At 38.4% G+C, this 21,679-nt stretch overlaps 1 protein-coding gene across 2 annotated transcripts; it reads left to right on the forward strand.

Annotated features, from left to right (window-relative positions):
• Window positions 1-463: 463 nt before the first annotated feature.
• On the forward strand, window positions 464-21,062 carry LOC140941239 (lethal(2) giant larvae protein homolog 1-like). 2 transcript variants are annotated; one of them, XM_073390219.1, is made up of 19 exons: window positions 466-723; window positions 813-910; window positions 2,183-2,264; window positions 6,527-6,645; window positions 7,609-7,752; window positions 7,865-7,937; window positions 9,489-9,927; window positions 10,232-10,301; window positions 10,862-11,009; window positions 11,670-11,737; window positions 12,623-12,932; window positions 13,374-13,635; window positions 14,163-14,417; window positions 14,925-15,146; window positions 15,582-15,963; window positions 16,606-17,254; window positions 17,644-17,709; window positions 18,815-18,859; window positions 20,270-20,408. In XM_073390219.1, exons 1-18 carry the CDS (start codon window positions 637-639, stop codon window positions 18,833-18,835), a joined length of 3,495 nt encoding a protein of 1,164 aa, XP_073246320.1. In that variant the 5' UTR covers window positions 466-636; the 3' UTR covers window positions 18,836-18,859; window positions 20,270-20,408. The 2 variants fall into 2 exon arrangements, with proteins under 2 accessions (XP_073246319.1, XP_073246320.1); XM_073390218.1 differs by lacking the exon at window positions 18,815-18,859 and having other exon boundaries at window positions 464-723; window positions 20,270-21,062.
• The last annotated feature ends 617 nt before the right edge of the window (window positions 21,063-21,679 follow it).

The following is a 21,679-nucleotide window of genomic DNA, read 5'->3' on the forward strand; positions in this document are numbered from 1 at the left end:
GAGTTTTTTCTCTGACACGTCAACACGGTCAATAAATCCGATGCCAAAAATTGCAAAATCTTAGTTTTCTTGGTCCATCATCAGTTTTTATAGTTACATTTTTGTGGACAACTAAGATTAATAAGTAAAAAATGTTCACAGCATGGAAGATAAATAAATGTGGTCCATAATTTAACATCTTCTCCTCAAATTAAACGAGATTGCGGGCACGCATCTAGCATAAATATCCGAGCTTGTCAAAATCTCATGCAATACATGCAGATCACGCGCGTCTAAACAAATATTCACCTCAGATGACACCACTTGAACGTTCAAAACTAAATTTATTCATGATGAAAGAAAGATTCGGGACAGTTCATTCTTTGGCTTTAATTTTGTTTGAGGAGGTTGGGAAGCCAAGCTAAAGCAGCTGAACTGTTTTTTCGGCGCGCTTTTTAATCACAATACACATTCTGATTGGTGCAGTGGTGTTTGATTGACAGGGTGTCACATGACCCAACCACAATTTCTCAAAGGCGTGATTGCATTGATTTTCTAACGAGTCTCTCGGTGTACTCTCTTCGACCTTCCTAATCAGTTGTTTGTCCCTGTAAAGTCGCCGCATTTCAGTTCTCTTCGAAGGCGACCGCCGTAGCAATGTTTAAGTTTTTTTCAAGAACACGAGACAGGAGCTCGGGACATCTGAAGGACAAACTCGGCAAGGATCTGTTTCTCTTCAACAAGGTTTGCTTTAGCGCTTTCTGGCTAGTTCTTTGAAAAGAATATCGTTCGGTAGACATGTGCTCGCTATTAATACCCTCAATTTGTTGCAGGCTGTAGAGCATGGATTTCCACCGAAGCCTTCGGCAATTGCTCATGATCCAGAGCTAAACTTACTGGCTATTGGGACAAGCAATGGATTGCTTAAGATGTATCCTTTTCTTGTAAATGTGCGTAGTACTTTTGGTTGCTCTCTCCCACCCTTTTCCATTCCAGACAATTCTTACTCTTTTGTCCTCGAAGAGTTTTGTAACACCTTCGAAGGACAACTATTAGCTCCGAAAAATCCGGAGATTTGGGGCCATTTCTAGGAATTAACTACAGTTAAGCTGAAAACATCAGCTCCCAGACAGCAAGTTGTAGATCATGATTTGATTAAAAGCGATCTGGGAATGCCACGAACACTGTAGCAAGCGTAAATTTGTTGCTCGCCTCAGACACAGCTTAACATTGGTAGCCTTGTTAAAGAAGTTTTTCTTTCGCTTCCAATGTACTTCAAGTAGGTCTTGTGACTTCACCTTCCGAAATGTTTTGATGTCGTTTCAAGTGAAATTGGCTTGCAGGAAGCCTCCTACGTGCTCTGAACAGGATTGGATATTTCTAGAGGGTAGAATTTGCATGCAAACCAGACGTGATTAAAAGAAGAAAACCCTGAAGACATCGCCTTTGAATTACCCATTGCCACGGCTTCTAAGTTAGGTATCTGGGCCAACGCGAAAGAGCTCAAATTTTGCATAAACAACGTGGATTACCCTTCGAACGCACGTGGACCAGTCGTAAGTTACGTTTTGTAAACTCGCGTCCGCGTCGCTATCATTAGTAGAAAGTATCCTCGCATTTGTATAAGGTTCCTTCTGGATTTTTAAGTGGCTGCTGATATTTTTTGATAGCTGTTCAAACGAAGCTGATCTTTGATCACAAAATTAAGATCCTTGAAGTAACAACTATCGCGGTACCAGGTTCAAGAGTCGAATATGCGAGAAGGAGATGTTAATTTTGAAAAACGAAAATCAGCATGTTGTTGCCTCTAAATAATTCTAAATGATAAAGTTAATTTGGGCTCAAGCCGAGTTAGCAAAAGAAATAAACACCTAGCTCTTAAAGGTGAAACTGAAACAAACTTCTGAAATTTACATGAAACAAAAATTCCGGGTCGTCGATTTCATTTCGCCGACATAATTTCATTCATAATTAAGTGCAACGCCGTGTTGCCTTTTCTCTTGGCGTTAGGTATCCGGAGTACGTCTTCTCGTTACATTTTGTTAATCGTATACTGCGCCTGCCATGGAATAGCCTCCTTACCAATTTAAGTCTGCAGGGCAAAAGTGTATTAGGTATTTGAGTCACGCGGGTACTTCTTGTGTTTACCACATATTCTGTATGCATGAAACCCCCGCGAATTTTTCTTTGACGTGTTTGCTAGCTATGGCCGTCCTGGAGTGGAGCTTTCTGCCAGCCATCAGAACGAAACAGTCATCCAAGAGTTGCACTTTTTGCCTGAACAGGTAAGTGACCAACAAAAAGCTTGATACTTCAGGTTTCATGTTTGTAAACTTCTGTCGACAGAGGGGAAAATGGAGGGTGTGTTTGTGAGGGTGGGGCTTTTAAATTCAATTACGAAGGGAAAATTCTAGTTTCTGACCCAGCTAGAAGCTAAATCAGTAGTTGCCCATGTTATGGAACGGAGTCCACTTTGTGTTTCTTATATGTGTTGTAATCCATTTCGTCCAGGGTTTTCTAGCACAGGAAATCAATACATGTCTATATTTATTTTGTCTGCCATTTATTTAGAATAAATTTAGGTAATGATTTTAACCACTGGAATAACATTGTGCGAAGACTTCTATTGTTTTTAGTCAAGGTCTTGTTAAAACTCAAACGAGCTTGCCTTTAAACTACTTATTGTGGTCTCATCTGGATATTTTAATTGTGTTACAAAACGGAATTTCTTTGACATAAAATATTCAAATTCTGATATTGGCATTTGTTTGTAAGTGAATAAATTCTCTTTCGCTGAATAAACTATTAGAGCCTTGTTACATTCATCCATCATATTTGGTGTTTCCAAGAGATCAACTCCCCGATTATTGCTAGATGACTGTTGGAAATTCCAATAGTTTCGAAAGTATTGGTTTGCATGTGATATTATTCTTGAATCTTGCCCATGGTCAAATGTTGAAGCAAAATTATGCAAATTTAAATTGGAGGCCACTTCCTTTCCCGTTTAATTTTTGTTTTTTCAACCTTTTTCAATCCATGGTAGTCCAAAATGTTCATCTTTATGAACTCTAATTTTTCTCATATTGCAGAGAGCACTTTTTATGTGCACACGTTGTTTATGACGTCAGTATTATAGAACCAAGCAGTGCATTAAATCATGAATGAAATTAAAATGAAATCTCCTTTAGGGACCGGTCATTATTTATGTGGGGGGGTGGGGGGGAAAAATCATGGGGTGGGCCAGGCCTATTTTTTTTAGAGAAAAGGGGTGGGCCAAAAGAGAATTTTATGATGATTGGGGGTGGGTCATCGTGTGTTTTGTAAAGAATCACACTCACTACAATTCATGTGGAAGATCTAAATAAATTCTAATGCTGTACGAAAAAAAAAAAACTGGTGAAGAATTACATTGAGCACTTGTTGCAGCTGCAAAATGTCAATGAAATCCGTAAGCAAGAGCGAAGAAAAGAAAAGCTTGTTGGAACCATAAAAGATGTACATTGCTATGACTGGAAAACACTTGTAGAGAAGGGGGAGCTTGACACTCTGAAAGTCCCCGAGTTGCACGAGCATAATAAACTTGGCAAGAACGTAAAAAAAATCGACAAAATCAAGCGAATCACAGTACACTATTATGAAACTTCAAAGGAATCTACATTTCCTTCAAGCATCAGTGTTGGTGAGGACAGTGATGAGAGTGACAGTGACAATGACCTTGTTTTGTGTGATGAAAGTGAAAGTGAAAGTGAATCAGATGATGACAGTCATACTGTAACAATACAATAAGGCACATCAACAAGAAGTGGCCGCAGAGTAGGACACTGGTCCACAGGATATGCTGATTTCGTTCAGTGAACAGGAACTCCTTATAGAGGTATAGATTGAAGGGGGTTGGGGGTGGGTCACCTCTTATATAAAGTTATATGGGGGTGGGTCAAGAATTAACTAATGGCCTTAAAGGGGTGGGTCACGTTTTTTCTTTCATGCTAAAACAAAAAAAATCCCCCCCACCCCCCCACATAAATAATGACCGGTCCCTTAAGGGACCCCTCTTCTGAATGTATGCAAGTTGGCTGCTTGTAGGTAAAGGCTTGCCGATATATATCTTGACTTATGATTGAGGCCTGCAGAAAATGTTGTTAACTGTTGAAACATATGTATACATTGTGTGCAGTCTGAGATTCGCAAAAGTTTGCAATGCCCTCTGTCCACTGGCACTTAAACTTGAAAATTTGTTGAAAATTCTCACATACCAAAGTGGTTCGTGGGTCACTATAATTTCTGCAAAGTTGTGCATGCAACATTGGCTGTATCAGCAGTGGAAACTAGAGACTGGGCAAAGTCCATCTCTCTTACATTTTAATAGTTTAAAACTTTGTGACATCTAGAAGATTTTGCTGCATTTCTCAGTCAACCATTTCCAAATAAAAACCAAAGTATGCAATTCATTAGCCCTTATTAGGAATATAACACAATGTTGTGTGCCTTGGACTTGTTGTGATAGTGGGAAGTTGTCCACAGGCTTTTAATGCGAATGATTTTGTAGAAGAGACTGTCTGATTTGTGTTAGTTGGTAATTGCATAGTGGAACTTGCACTAAATATTTTTGGGCATTTCTGCAATGTCCTATGAATTACTTTTCGAGAAAGGTTGCTCAACCCATTGATGACATCAAAACGTGTTCATCCTAAAGCACACTCATTGTGCTGTCACTTTGTTACATCACAAGACTACAGATAAGAAACTGATAAGAAATTGTCCATTTTACACAGTTGTAAGAGGTCTTTCTTGTGTTGTTTGTTTCTAGCTTTTTATGACTCTTGTTGCATGTGAAGTAACATTTAAATCATGCTTTTATGTCAGCTCTATATTAATTAAGTTGGCAACCAAAATTTATGATCTGGCAACAATTTTTTTCCCATTTGTCACCGGCAAGCTCCTCAGCAAACACACAAAAAAAATCAACTCTGGGCCATTATAAGTAGACATGGCTGCTCATAAGAACGTCTGTTAAGAAAGCTTCAACTGTGTTTCCAAATTCCCTTTCTGTCGTGCACAAAACCCTAAACCTTGTTTATTTTGCCACATTGTAAATTGGCTGCTTTTGTTTGTATGCGCTAGTGCATAAATACTTTGCACATGTGATCTATTTCCATGAAGTATTCCTTTTTATTTGCCAGGTAGACACTGTATTTCAGGGATTTTGTGATTGATCTCACAATTTAAAGACAAAAACATCTCTCGAATTCCCCCAGCAAATTTTTAGTCAATTAAACTACATAACAGTCTGCTTCATCCCAACTATGATGTTGGAACTCAATAAAGCAGTGCTAAAAACAAGTCCTAATCCAACTGTCTTTTCTTCCCTCAGACAGTCACAGTTCTCTTTGTTTTAATGCCAAACCTTTCTCATTGTACACCTCTGCTGCTACATTTACATTCCTTGGGCATTGATTATCTTGTAAAGGATGTTTTAGACACTTGCTTTTTGACAGTATGTGGTCTTGAAACAGCTAGTGAAGGGAACAAAGACAAAATAAGTGCATGATTTTGTCTCTTGCTCAGTTTGATCCTTTGTCTCCTGCTATGCCTAATGGGATGTATTGTGTGCTATTAACCATTCCCTGTTATCATGGTTTGTAAAACTTTAAAGCTGCAAATTTAGCTAATTCAGCTTCTAATTTTGGTACATTAGTACACAAACCTACAGGATTAGAACATATTCCTTGTTTGTAACGTAAAATATATTGGCTGACCCAATTACATATTTATGACTGCTGCTAAAACATATAAAGAATCTTCTTTGTTTACAAGACAAAGTGGTTCAAATTATCTGTTGTGAAATTCAGTGGTTAGAATGGCAGACAATAGTTTGGCAGGTCATGCAGTGAGTTTTAACCTGTAAAGCTTCTTTTATCACAAAATTAAAAAAATGATGTATTCCTAAAATTGAGATCATCAAGATGTAATTAGCTGGGAAAATTAAGTTCGTGATGATGTCTATTTTGGTTAAAAATAAACAGCCTTGAAATTAAGGGAGAAAAACCAAGTGGTAAACTGCTGAATAAAATTGCAGATGCTTTTTTAAGGACCACGATGCAGGGCTGCCTCTAACAACGATGGGCCGAGAATATTTCCTGTGACTACCATAAGCATAACCCTTGGCTACTTTCATAGGAAACAAAGTGAAAATAAAAGCAACATGAAAGAAGAATTCCCCAATTGCTAATTGCATCTACAGGGTTCTCATTAGGTTTTAAAGTAGACAGCTTTGATGTTAAAGTAGGTGGCTTAGCAATCGAATCCTGAAGGTAATTTCAGGCTTTCTTTCTCTCACTTTACCAGTAGGTGACTCAGACCTCAAAGTAGTTGGGTATTTTAGCTAGTTCTGGTGCTTAATGAGAACCCTGCATCTAACCGGTGAACTTGATTTCTAAGTGACATTCCAGACACAATGGAATGCCACCAGATTCTATTGAATGCTATTCTTGTGCTTTCTTGTTGTTTTATTATTGCTTTTGCTGATGTCTGTTATGACTATTTTTAGGGACGTATCATCAGTGTTTGTGATGATGGCGAGCAGAACACCATCCATCTGTGGGAGGTAAACAAGAAAGAAGGGAAATCTGTTCTTGAAGAGGTGAAGACATGCACATTGGAGGGAAGGTAAGACAGATGTTATTAAAAAAAAGAAAATAAAGGTTTAAAGGGTTGTTTATGGTGGAAAGTGCACCTAGCTTATGCAGCTACTTTACAGACACCGCACTCAAATAATTAGAAACAAATAATTTAAACATAACATAACAGCATTAAAAACCCCAACTGGCAGGAGGCAACCAGTTGGCTATTTAAAAGCATAGCCGAGGTTTTGAACTTGGGATGACAGAGAACAAATACAGCAATTGGCCAGAGGCGGACTCGAACCTGGGACTGTGGGATTATGAGTCCAACGCGCTGACCACTTGGCCATGCTGCCTCCTGTTATTGTTGTCATAAGTTTGGGGTGGATTCATTTTTTAAAACATACATGTGTTGTAGCCCTCAGTTTGACTTGTTGGAGGTATTGTTTTAAAGCTTTCATGTTTAAAAACAACAAAAATTTCCAACAGGCAGATGCAATGGCTATGCGTGAGTGCTGCAAATGAACCCACCCTATATATATCAATATTGCTGTGGCGCTGGCTATTTCACGTGAACTTTCTGCCTACTCTTCTTTGGAAAATACCCCAGTTTAAATACAGTATTCATGTGCTGTCCCCAAATGAAAAAGCCAAAAGTTAATGTCTGTGGTCTTTTCAAATACTCTAATTTTTGGTCCAGAATGCTGGAAATGCATTCTAAGAGACCCAGATTCAAAATGTTTCCAGGGGGAGTTGCCCCAGGACCCCCTATAGAAACTTGCGCCTTCAGCGCTTGCAAGTTGTGCTTTTGGCACAAGTTTTTTCCTTCTCTGCTTACTCCAAAGCTTTTGCCACCTACTTATAACCTTATTGAAAACCCTGATATAAGTCCACCATATTGCACATGCATATAATCGTTGCAATTCCTGTGGGCTGTACTATAGAGCACTGTGTTCTAATTTTTAATTATAGAGTATTTACTTCCATTGTCTTTTGTTAATGTTTGTAGACTGAAAAAGATCTCTGTGTGCTGCTTGTCCATGAAAACCAATCGCCTTTACCTTGGAACAGAGGGTGGAAACATCTACTTGTTGGACATCAATTCTTTTGAACTCCAGGAATACATTATCTATCAGGATGTGGTCATGCAAAGGTACCTTGAATCATAAAGAATAATATTTAGTATCTATTGGCTTTTGCTTAGTATAAATTTATTAACTGCCTTGCAGTTGGTTCAAGAACTTTATATAATTTTCTTTTGGTAGTGTGCAGGAAGAGAGCAAAACAAATGCAGGTTCGGTAGAAGCAATTCAGGAACACCCAGATGATTCAAACAAGGTTAGAACACAAATCAGTGATGCAGTGATTTTGTTACAAAGTCCTGGGACTCATCTTGTGAAAAATCATGACTTTATGTGAAAAGACAGTTAATCTCAAGACAGACTCCAAAACTCTAAATTACAGTATACTAAAATTAAAATATAGTCCTTTTATTTTGAAGCACAACAAAGGCATTGTTAAACAATAGCACAGAAATTACACAAATGAGGTATTTGGACCACAAATACACATGTTCAGATCGATCAATCAATCTTTGCTTCCTATGGGATGCATGTCATGAATTGTTTTGTGTCTTAAGGGATTTTAATGCGTCAGGGATGCAGGATGCAGAGGTACATGTTTGTAACAAAATCACTGCTGATGATAGTTTTCTTGTCACTCAAGGGTGGAAAATGTAGTGTACTTGAAACTGCTGTAAGTGACCAGGACTGTCAGTAAGGGCCAGGGGGCAAGGATAGCCAGCCCCCTGCTACTTTCATCTGAAACAGAAGGAAAATATGGGCAAAAGAACTTCTAACCTTTTTAATTTCCTGCCAACTAATTCAGAGCTTCAAATAACAGCTAGTCAACAGACAATGTCTGATCAGAACTGGGTCTTGACTGGACTAATCCTTGGATTGCTGGACATGTTGTCCGGTCATTTCCTTGTTCAAAGAAATTCTAATTTTTAGCTATTTGATAAGAGACAAAATTATGAGACAAATTGGTCGTTGAGGAATTCCTGCTAGTCGCAAATTTCCATGATGTCATCAAGGTCCTGTCACAAGGGCAAATCATCATGTCTTCCATTTTGTTTACTTTAAGTGCTCTCAATTAGTAGAGGGTTTTACCTTTGTCTAGATACCAGTGACTCTTAAATAAAGTGATTGATTGAGTGATTGATTGATTTGAAAGTACCCTCACAAAGAATAATCTCACAGCACCTAGAATACCCTGTGTAGCAGTTGTTGCAAACTGTGAAAAGCAAACAGAAGTCCCAAAACCTGAAAATCTGACCACCCTTTTACTCTAACAAAAATTCACAAGTGTAACTTTAAAATAAAAGGCTCAGACTACTACTTAAAGAGTAAAAAAAGCAAGAAATATAAAAAGAGAGTTTGTCTGTATTTGTTTGCTTGCATGCAAATATTTTCTGTGTTATTATTAACCTCTGAATTGCAAGGTTCAGTCAACATCCTGTCTGTTTTAGATGAAGGAAAACTTTTATATACACAAAATATTCTTATTTGCAATGCATTGAATGTCCCACAATTTTGCTGCCAAATTTCGAAAATCCTAAGACGTTATGAATTTAACTTGCAAGTTAAGTGTGTCCTGTTTGACCTGACAACATTGCCAGCATCTGCCTGGCTGTTATTTGAAGCTATGTAATTGCATGCCATATTTCCCTGAATAAGCACAGACTTCAACTAAATATTTTGGCTAAAAGGAGGGCTCTTAATCAAGGGGGACGCTTGTTAAGTTTTTCTTTTAATTAACTGTAACCTTAATAGAAAAGCAAAAACTACAGCATTATTTATGTAAATAACTTGTTATGTTGTCGAACAGATTCTCATTGGCTACAAGAAAGGCCTGGTTGTTCTGTGGAACCATGCTAAATGTAGTGTTCAAGCCACATTCAGCATCCAGTCATCTGAACAACCTCAAGAAGTAGAAAGTGTAAGCTGGCATTCTGATGGAACAAAGTTTATCAGTGCTCATGGCGATGGCAGCCTCACCAAATGGAGTCTTGAAAGAGGACCTGAAATACCTAAAGCCGTCACTCCTCTGGGTCCTTTCCCCTGCAAAGCAATCACAAAAGTGGAATGGAGTAGTTCATCAGTGTTCTTCAGTGGTGGCATGCCTCGTGCCAGCTATGGTGATCGGCACTGTGTTTGTCTCATTCAAGATGCAAACTTGGTTGATGGAGGTGACAACACACCCCAGGTTGCATTTGACTTTACATCTCATGTTGTTGACTTTTTCACTGTGAAAAAGGAAGGAGAGGGTGAGTGAACATTCCAGCTGTACAACTGTTTATCAGTTGATGGTCATAACTTCCTTAACTTAAAGTTGTTCTGTGGTTTTTAAACAATAGCTGATCAGTTTTCAAAGGCCAATGAAACAGAGGTTTCTGAGAGGCCTGTATGTTTTCACGGTCAGTTACCTGCTGGGCAAGCAAAGTTTGTTTCGTAGAGACTTGTATAGTTTAGTTTGGGCTTGCTTTTCAGACTGTGAGCTAGTAATCTGAGGCAAAATATCGCCCTTCTGGCCAACTGATTTTCTTGTTTTTGTCCTTTTCTCTTGTGTAGAACCAGCTTATCTTGTGGTGCTGTGTGAAGAGGAATTAGTTGTTATTGATCTTGTGACCAAGGAGGCTGGGTAAGAATAATTTTTTATAACAATAAACTTGGACATGGTTGCCACAGAGTCGGGAAATAGGAAGGGAAAAAATTTCTTCGTGGTCAGGGAAAATTTAAGTCTTGGAAAGAAGTCAGGGAAAAGGGAAATTTTGAGAGTACATATTTATTCTTTTCCCCCAACTTTTATTGTTATGTGACACCTTTTGTACATTTTATGGACATATATCATGTTGCATCAATAAAAATATTGTTCATGAAATTGAATGACAAACCGGATGTTGGGTTTTCAAGAAAATCAATCCTATGTTGCACATATTGTCGAGGAACTATCAATATTCATGTACCAAGCACATGACTTGACATGGCTGAAATAATAAAGAAATGGCTGTGAGGAGAGGTTTGAGTCCATTTCCAGGACTAATTTGTGATTGGTCAGGGAAAATTTACATTTGTCAGGGAGAAAGTCAGGGAATTTCAGAAACCTCTGGTTGTGGCGACCATGTTGGAGTGAAATTGATGTGAACCACATTTGCGAAAGTAAAGAAAAAAGGTCGTTGATGCAGGTTATCCTTTGCACAGGTTTCCCACCTTCATGAAGCCTTACCTTGTATGCCTGCACTCTTCTCCGATCACTTGCTCAAGTCATAGCCATGACTGCCCACCAAGCTTATTTGACCAGATAGCAAATGCTGGAACCAAACAACTGGCAACAGACTTCTCACAGGAGGTAGGTTGTAGTGTTATACATACTCAGTAAGGAAAAATCTAGACACTTTGTCTGTGCATTTTTGCTTGATATGATTTCCTAAAAAGGCTGCCAAGTTGCAACACATTAGTGCTGGAAAAGGTTTGCAAAACCTTGCCATGAAATTACTCCTTGTGTACTCTTAGGCTATGTTCTCACTTTGCCGGATAGCTTTTCGTGCTGACATAAATAGCCATCTGGTATTCTTTGTTTGCAACCATGTTACAAGGGGGCCATGTTGGGGGTCAAAAAGTTTTTCTTGAAGAATTTACAATACAAGAATTTAAAATATAGAGTTGAGTTCCCAGAGGAGAGAAATGTTTTTGTTCTTGACCACAAACATGGCCACTGTGACGTCACGTGCAAACCAGCAACATTATTAACACCTATCCACTATTTGTCTCTCCACTTAAGAGATTTGTGTGGTGCACGTGCATTTGCTCCGTTACCTGCCAAAGTCACCTTTCTCATGTGTGAACAGGAGCCGTACCCAGCATGGTGTTCATGCTGGCGTAAAAGCTGTCTGGCGTGAATATAGCCTTACATTTTTTTATTAAGGGCTTATACAGTCACCAGACCATGTTACAGTAAAATGAGTGAAAAAGGCAAATTTACTTACATTAATCTTGTTTATTCTTGCAGAGCTGGCCCATTACAGGTGGAAAAACTTTAATTGAAGAACCAGAAGCAAAGGACCTTCTGATAACGGGGTAAGCTGATTAACATGGGCTCATTACCCTTTGACCCCTAAGTTCAAATAAAAACAGTTTCCATTTCTTTATTTCTCCTTTGGTAACGCTGTTAAAAGAAGCGTAAAGGTCAACAAGGAAAGGAAAGTGACAAAGGTCTTGATAAACAAATTGTTAAACAGATTCTCCATGTTTCAGTGCCATATGAAAAATATTAAGAAAAGTGTGGAGAGCGTGTATGACTCGGGATCAAGATCAGGTTTACAAGAGTTTCACCCACTTGCTCTTATAAGACCTTGTTATTCTGAAGTTTGCCAAGAATGTAATGAAAGATAATTTGAATGGTTAAACCTTGACATTTTGTCTACAATATTTTGATAATACAGATATATACATTTATAATTATTTTGAGAGTGAAATGGTTTCATTCTGTGAAGAATTTCTGGAGCAGATAAGTAAAAACTTATTTAGCATTGGATTTGAAGTTTATATGGTGCCAATGTTGTAAATAGAACATCATTGTAAAGGAAAGTGATGGCTAATTTTGCTGCCAAAAATGTTTCTAATTCTGTTTGTGCTTTGTTATTGCAAATAAACAGCTGTTAACAAAAAAGTCCCCTGGGCATATGACAAAATGCTCTCCAGTAGCCTGGGGCAATGTACAAGTCATTGCATAATAGGCAAGCCAAATTTCGTAACCTTATCTGGAATAATAAATATTAATTTGATAATTAGAAATTTGGCTTGATTCTCGTAGCTTAGGGCTAGTTGAACTGAAGTGCCCTTAAGTTAAACTGATTTAATCTCATGATCACCTGCTTGGTGCAATTTTATTTGTGTTCTAAATGGTTGTTTGTTTTTCTGAAATCACTTTTCTGTCTTGTTTATTTTTTTTTTTTTTTTCAGTCATGAAGATGGTTCAGTCAATTTTTGGGATGTTTCCCATCTTGAGATGCGCCTCATCTACACACTGAACACAGCCAAGTATTTTGTAGGGGAGCATGAAGGCCATGATTCTGAAGCCCGCGATGCTGAGGAAGAAGTTTGGCCTCCATTCAAGAAGGTCGGTAACTACTGCCCATACTCAGATGATCCACGATTTGCTGTGACCAAGATTGTTTTTTGCGCGTCTAATAAGACCATGACAGTTGCCGGCAATGGAGGTCAGGTTCTCACCTTTGATCTGTCAGAAGAGGAGACAAGCGTGGAAGTGCAGGTATAGTACACTTTGATGTTACGTCTATGGCTACTTGTGATTTTTTTTATCAGAAATCATATTGTGTGCTAGAAGCACCGGACCTAGACCAGCAGACAATGCTGGAAAAAGTGTTGCTTAAGTCAGCATGGCTCAAGACTTCTGAAGCTTTTGTTTAAATCATAGCTAACTGCAACAAATTAATAATGCAAGTAGTTAATTATCTTAAAGGTGTAGTTAATTATCTCATGTAAATAAATTAGTTATCCTGCTGTAAAACTGATTTTCTTTGCACCCTATAAAGTTGCTTATACTGCTTTCAAAGTGCCTCATTAATATTGTGTTCCCTGACATACAGTCCCTCAATTTTTGTGGTCTTAGACAACAGGAAATATTTTGCTTTACCAAAGCATCCATGACAAAGTTAATGGTCAAAACGTAAATCATTTGATTTCCAAATAGATGGAAGAGCTTGATTTCACTGAAGACAAGGAGAACTTTCAGTGGAAGGGACATGGTCCATTACTTCCAAAGGAAGGCTCAATCACAGTTCCAGCTGGCTTCAAACTGCAAACAGGCCTGCAGCTTATACCAGCTGCACCAGTTAGTGCATTGGCAGTGGACACACGCTGGGGACTCATCGCAGCTGGAACTGTCCATGGATTCGTTGTGTACGATTCCTTGAATAAGAAGATGGTCACATCTAAATGGACTGTTAGTCAAGGTAGGGAGTACTCTGTATTCAGAACAAAAACTATTTTTTCTCACACTGAGAAGGATGCTATAAAAATATAGCATTGTTCACAATTTAAGTAATAGACAACGTTTTCTTTGTTTGCATAGCTTGATATAAACACGAGAGGGGTTGGGAGAATTCATTGAGGGTTTGCATAACAGTTTATAATTCTCCCAACCCCGCTCGTGTTCAAATAAGGCTACGCAAATGCAGGAAAAAAAGTTTTAAATATTGCTTTCATTACTTAACTTTCCTGAGAAAAAACCAAACTCTTTCTATGGCACTGATTAAAAGAGAAATTCTTACCAGTCGCGAAGTCTTGTACTCAAAGTCTTGCACATGTAATCAGTTTCTGTTTTGCAAAAAAGATTCTTTCCAAAATATGGACTTTTCTCACTTAAAATGTCAGCTTGAGCAAAAAAAAATTGACACAGCAGGTTTGGAAAGATTTTCCAAGTTTCAGCCAACAGGGCGGGACTGTGTAATGCTGATACTAAAAGTTTTTATTTTTGCAGAGACTGACAGTGGAGAGCATCTCTCAAGAAGGAAATCCCTTAAAGAGAGCATCCGTAGATCATTCCGCCGCTTGCGTTCTCGCAAAGGATCCCGATCTGGTGCAACACCCAAAAAAGAAGGAGATGCCCTAGCTTCCCCCACACAGGAAGCAGTAGCAACACCAGTGTCACGGCTTGTGGAGGAAAGTCGTGTTGATGAGAGTGTATTGAGTATGGTTCGCTGTTTGTACTTTGTGGACACTTATATCAAAGATGGTAAGCCTTCACTTTTGTAACTTAAAAGTTCTGTGTGATTACAGGATTAAGCATTCATAATTTTCGTAAAAGGTGAATATACAATATCTCTCTTTTTACTTCAGAAATTTCTGGGAAATGTGAACACAGAATTTTAATCATTGTGATGTGTTTTTTTTTGTGCTTTTTAACATCTGTAGAACAAGTGTAGGACTTCCCCGTACCCCTCTCAACAATATTAGTCTGGTCTAAGCATAACTTTGCTTTTGGGTACACTGCTTTTCAAAAGGTTGCTGTTGTCAAACCAGGTATAGAGTATTTTCACTCATGTGGCCACGATCTATACGTCTATGGTTTAAAAGAAAGCGCCTACATAAAAAAAGAGTTTAACTGACACAGTGTTGGCTTGTAACACCAACATGGCTGTCGTTTCATTGTTTTGGAACACCAATATTGTCGCCGTGATGTCATGTGAAAATGCCTATGCAAGGTTATCATTAACACTAACATTGCTCTGTCTACATTCAGGAGTGCACCATTGTCCCTCCTTGTGGGCAGGAACCAATGCTGGGCACATTTTTGTCTGCTACCTGACCATCCCTGGAGGAGAAAAAAGAACAGAGGAGGAAGTTCAAGTTGAGATCGGCAAGGAAATCAAACTCAAACACAAAGCTCCTGTGGTTTCTATGTTTGTTGTGGATAAGGAGGGCACACCCTTGCTTAATGATATCGTAGAGGATCAAGGCAAAGGTAATAGAAATATGGACAAGAAACAATTTTTTTGACTTGGCCATAGTATTCAGCCTTAACTTTTGAGTCTGGTCAGAAAGTCCCCTGTATTGTTACCATTAAATTTGGCCATATTTGGAGTGAAGAGTTTAAAGTTAAACCTAGGGGCAATTTTTTTGGCTTTGAAAAATAGCTTCCTACAATTTCATTTGTTTTATCAGCCAGTGACGAGTATAAAAGTGAAAGCTTGCTTAATAGTGATCTTTTTTCAGCTGGCAATGCTTTGCATTTTCTTGAAAATAAACAACAGCTGTACGAACTTAGTCTGTTTGACATAACAATCAACTTTTCGTATTCTTGTGTTTTTGTTGTTTTAGTTTTCTTCATGCATGTCATTTCAAGGTCAAACAAAAATTGCCCAATATCATATTGTTCTCTGTATTACTTCTGTTGCAGAGCCAGACATGAGTGGAACACATTCTTTGGTTATCTGTTCTGAGGAACAGTTTAAGGTGTTCAGCCTGCCACACTTGAAGGCTCGTAACAAAGAAAAGCTTACAGCTATTGATGGCTCCAGGGTTCGCAAGATTGGCCTTATTAACGTCAGAAGCAAGAACGATGATTCTGGAATGGTGTATCATTGCCTGGCTTGTGTGAGCAACCAAGGAGAACTGATTGTGTATTCTCTTCCCAACTTGAAGGTGCAAGTCAAGGCATCAGCCATGAGGAAGTCAGATGTTGATGCCATTAAATCGTTGGTGTTCTCAGTCAGTGGTCAAGGGTTCTATCTCAGCTCACGAAGTGAGATGCAAAGGTTTACACTCTCTGCAACAGACTTGTAAGTTTTCCCCTTTATTGGTCTTGGCTGTTTTTTATTACTATTATTATTATTATTATTATTATTATTATTATTATTATTATTATTATTATTGTTATTATTATTATTATTATTTGGGAAAGGATGGAGTACTGATACAGTCAGCATGCAAAGAAAGTCATGTCTGATAGCTCGGGGCTAGTGGATTTTGCTATGGTGCTAGTATTTTCTGTTCTTAACTTGCCCGACGGGCAAGCACTGTTTTTTGGGGAAATTCAAATTACAGAAGGATTGTTGTCAATCCTGCTAATCAAAAAGCGTTTGGGGGCTAGTTGAAATGACTTGTGGGCTAGTACCTGCTATCTACAGCTTGCCTGAATGGCAAGCTGTAAAACTGACTTTCTTTGCACCCTGACAGTGTATTCTTGTTGCTTCAATATTGATTTTATTTCCTTTGGGAATGTTTAGTTACATGTAACACAACCACAAGTATGTTAAATGTGCAATAACGTTCAACTTGAGGTAACATAAGCATGCTCAGAAAAGTAACTCTTTGATGGTGCTGGCATTTAAATTAAGCTTCTATTCTAACCTGCAGCCAGTGCAATGTTATAAGTTAGTGGTCCATTAACTCTTGGCTTGATTATGTTTGTACTTTGGCAGGTTGAAGCCAGACTGTGTGCTTGAACTTGCTGAAGGAATGAGACCACCTGAGCCAGAACCCGAGACTGTCGCCGAAGAAGAAGAAAAGAAGTCAAGAAAGAGCTCAACATCCAGCTCATCGTCATCATCTTCATCATCAGATGATGAAAAGGATGAGGAAAAGAAAAAGGCAAAGAAAGAGAAAAAAGAAAAGAAGAAGAAAGCCAAACTTGAAGCTGTTGCTGTAGCAGCAACTGCGACAGAGGTAGAGACAGCTGTGTCAGAGGAGGTTGAAGAAAAGAAGGAGGAGGCTGAAGAAAAGAAGGAAGAGGCAGAGGAAAAGAAAGATGAGCTTGTAGCCAAGGCAGATGATGCTGCTGCTGTGGTAGTGAGTGGTGAAGGGGGAACATCTGTAACAGAGAGGGTTGTTATCTCAGAGCAAAGATCATTCACTCATCAGTCCTCCACATCCGAGGAGAAAGAAGCCCCAGAAAAAGTGTTTGGTGAGGAGTCCAGTACCTTCTCTTCAACTATGGAAAGTTCATCTTCATTTACCACCACCCGTGTTGTAACCTCCAAACAAGTTATCTCTTCTTCATCCACTACGCAACGAATAATAACATCAGAAGGAACAACTTTCCAAGCAATTGAGAATGGAGAGTCTGAAAAAGTAAGTGCTTCACACATGGCTAGTGCATTGACAAGATACGTAAATTTGATTTTTAGCCCAACATGGTTTTCTGCTTGTTGTTATTGTAGTCCTTAAGTTGGTTTATTGTTTTGAATTTTATTTGTGGTAACTTATAGTAGATCTTTGAAGTGTTTGTTTCTGACCTATACTAAAAAGTTTTTAAACTATAGCAACAGTTACAGTCAAGAAATCAAAGTGACTTTCATTCTCTTTCCCAATTCCCGCTTTTGTTTACAAGCAAACAGAAGGCAACCTAGAAGGAAAAACTAGCAGTTTATTAGAATTAACTTGGAACTTTTCCCCAGGCACTTCAATTATTTTTATATTTTTCAAGTTTCCCACTAACGATGTGTTGTTATATATTTCAGCTAATGTTAAATGATTCTGATCTTCAAAAAGCAGCAGACGAGATGCTTAATGATGCCCATGATGAGGTTTGCAAATTATAATATTTTGTATCCTGTATTTAGAGTCCATTTAGTTTAACTTGCTCAACCCTTGTACATGATCTAGTTATCTTGTCTATCTTTGTTGATGAAAACCTTTTTGGAAAAGGAAAGAAATACTGGTTACTGTCAGGAAATTTGCCCTCATTGTTACAGGAGCTCTGTCATAATATTTTGAGCCATCATTTTGCAACTTAAAAGATAAAACTCCCTTTAAACTACGCACCTCAGCTATAGCCAGGAGGTATCCATGGCAACTCTGCGAGTGGGAACCAAACCACCACCCTTGCATGCAGCTGCCGACTGGAACTGTCACACTGAGGGAAATTCAGTGCTTAAGTCACAAGATAAGCAAAGGTCCTTGCGGTCACCGCACTGATCATGTACTCTTGAAGAGGAGACCACTGACCGCATTGGCTTGCAATTTAACTTTTACTAAATTACGTGTAGCCACATTAATTTATTGCCAGATACCCTCAAGTCCACAAGTAGTGGTAATAGCCTGAAAAAACAGTGGACATTTTGCGACACCACCACAGGGTTCCCCACAAAATTATGTCTGAGGAAAGAGCGCAGAAATTTGTTACTTATTAAGTGTAACTACCCACACTTCTGATTGGTTGTGCCACAAGGAAAATCTGCTTCACCCAATCAGAAGCAGTACCCAGGTCTGGGTAGTTACACTTAATCAGTATGACATTTCTGCGCTCTTTCCTCAGACATCATTTTGTAGGGAAACTGGCAGTGGAGTCACCAGGGAGTTAGCTGCTGTCCATTATATTATCAGGGTGTCGGCAATTGTAAGGTGTCTTCGAGATGAGAGCTGTTTGTGCAGTCTGGGCATTCACTTGTGACGAGTGTGAGAAACGTCAGAAGGGTTTGCCATTTGTAACAAGACCTTTCATTTAAAGATACTTGCTTTCAAAGGTACTAGTGGTGCTTAGCCTTGTCAAACACATAAAGCATCTTGTTATGGATAGGTGAAGTCTTTCTGTTTAGTTAGATTCGCCTAAGATAAGCGGGTTGTTTCAGTTGTTGTAATTATTGTAGAATGTTCATCACATCCTTATCATCTTGCCGTAATTGTTTTTAGGTTGAGCAAGCTTCCAGTTGAGAATGGCATTGACATTAGAAACAGGTTCATGTGCAGTTGCTTTTATTTTTTTGTGTTCCTTGTTTGGTTTGGCATTTTATGGTTTGTGTTTTGTTGATTTTTTTATGATTTACAATGTTGTTGAAGGACCTTGAGCCCTTCAATAGAATTGTTGCTTGGTCATTCTTTTTAAAGCGTCTGTAGTAGAGAAAACTAACTTAAACAAGAAGTTTTTTTTGTAATATTAAATTTAAACTGACAAAATAATAGTCGGTAGCTTCTAATAAAGTGACTGCACTAAGCCATGCATGCCTTTAGAGCACTATTTAGGTTGTTAATTGCACTAATCATAAAAACTGTAGGGTTGAGGCATATTGCAGTTTGTTAAATGATTAAAAGATGTTTGTCGCGTCTAAAACGAGCTGAGCTTGCATTCATACCCAGCATACCTGGAAGTTGTACAAAATTTGTCAAAACGTATTAGTTCTCCCATTTAAGAGACACTGTCCGGTAACTGTAAACACTTATGTTATTGTAAACTTGACTGACCTTGCGAGTGGATTGCCAACTTATTAACCTCAAACTTTGGGGAATGGGGTGATCGAATTGGAGATATGACTTGGCTCCTTTATTAAGGTAGTCCGTCTACAGCCGCCCCCCTTCCCCCCCCCCCCCCCCCTCAAAAAAATCTCACTTCCTGAGAGAGGGCCTCTGTACACGGGCTACAATTAAGGCAGAGATTGGTAATACCGTAAGGCATTTGACCTTTCTACTGGACCACTTACATCAAGTTCTTTTAAGTCTTAGCTTAGACAATAGCTTCACTGGTAATAAAACTTAGTACAAGCACTTAAAACTACCTTTCTAAAAGATTAATTGTAGATTTATTTGATCATACGAGACACTATACAGTCGTTCCGCATTTTGCTTTTCTTTTTCTTTAAAAATTAAATAAATAAAAGGCCATTTTTTCCTTAGGCTTTGTTTTCATTGAAGTAGGGCAACTTTCCCGAGAGTTTGTCTCTTAAAATTTGTCAAAAAGTAGATCTCCTTAACAACTTACTTAACGTCTATGTAATCTTTGTCTTGAATCATAAAAAAGAAATTGTCAATACTTTCAGTCAAATAAATAAACCTTTTTTAAAAACTAACTTTAACAAATTCTCTGATTATTAACGTTGTGGATTGAAAACTGAAGTGTGACCATTTAATCTAGCAAAGGTTTTTAATTAGAAAAATCGTGAACATAAACCTCGTCAATGTTGCTTTTTACTGAACTTCAATGTTTAACTATATGAATTGGTCTTCTTTGCAAATTCAATTCCAAGGCTAATTCGTCACTTACAGCGTCTTGTCAATAACCCTTCAGTATTGTTTTCCAAACTGGCCCCCAATGAAAACGTTATATCGTCCAATGTTGAACCACACTGACCTTCAATGCTTTTCTTTCGACAGATGGATTCTGTAGATTCTTCTGATAATGATAAGGAACTCACCAAGATCAGGGGAAAGGGATTCAAAAGCCCTGGAAAACTTTACACAAAGAAAAGCACTGGAGACACTGGGGAAGCTGGTTCTTGATTTTTGGTGTTAATCTTGTAATATTCACTAGCTTGGGGACTTGGAATAATCGGTTCCAGTTACATCACATACATTCTGTTTGAATTGTACCGTGACAGTGTATTAGACGTTTTTGTAGCCTACCGCAATAATAGCTGGTTTCCGAATCGTAGTAGTCTTAGTTGCCCTAGTCAGTAGTATTTTTCCCTTTTGCGTTCTGAAAATCTAAACTGTCGCGAAGTTAATTTGTGAAGGACACAAACAGTACATGTAATAGGCGAGGTAGGATTCGGTTAGTCTAATTCTTTTCGAATTGCGGAGTTGACTTTCCAATTAAGCTAGAGAACAATTTTTGATGTTATAGGCATCTTTATTTAAGTAATTTTGTCGTTTTTGTCACTTTGTTAGAACAATTTCCCATGTGTGTCCAACCAAGTTTCATACACTCTAATAAGCATGCCTTCTGTTAACAACAATTTTTTCCATTTCGGAATGCTGATTTGCTGTCGCTGTGTTTTTTGTTTTGATCACAATGAATCTTTGACTCGCTCAAATTGTTTACTGATTCACTCATCTGTATGCAGTAAAATTGCAAGTCGATTTACCTGTCACTGAATTAGATTTTTAACTGTAGCATAATTGTTTTAAAGAGTGGCTTCAATTAAAGGTTATACTTGTACGCCTTTCAGTGTGCCGCCAGTGTCTTTTGCCCCGACTTTTGCGCCATACAGTCTTTTCATGGTGGTCGCTTCGGCTATTTCTCTAGCCTGCGTAGCTGGCGAGATCTTCAGTGTGCGCATTTGACAGAGGAATTGCGAAGCCGAGCTGTACAGCCCCCGAAATGATCCCGACCCGAAATGAACCCCAAATCGACCCTGAAACGATACCTACCCCTTGATGATCCCTAATTAATTTTTGGAATGGAATGGTACTCCGCCACGGTTAAGCGCTCTTGTCATCTAATCATCTTTGTGTCTACTTTTGCATCTTCAGCGTCATCATAAATATTTAAAAAGTGTTAAAACACCGTTTTTAAAATTCACTATCCAAGACGTGCAGTTTTAACATCATTTTTAGAATTTAACATCCATGCAGTTTTCTCTATAACCCGGGCTATAATCACTGAAGTAATTATAATAAAAACTGGCATGTTTCTTGATGTTATCAGTTGCAGTTCATGGTTTCTGTAGTTTGCAATATTATTACTGTTGCAATAAATTACTTGTTTTTATGTGTTTCTTCTCAATGAACAATAACATTTTGCTTCAAGTATGGGGTTAGGGGTAGCCTCCCCGCAGAGGTCCT

The sequence above is a fragment of the Porites lutea genome, chromosome 6 (assembly GCF_958299795.1).
Source record: "Porites lutea chromosome 6, jaPorLute2.1, whole genome shotgun sequence".
Lineage (NCBI taxonomy): Eukaryota > Metazoa > Cnidaria > Anthozoa > Scleractinia > Poritidae > Porites > Porites lutea.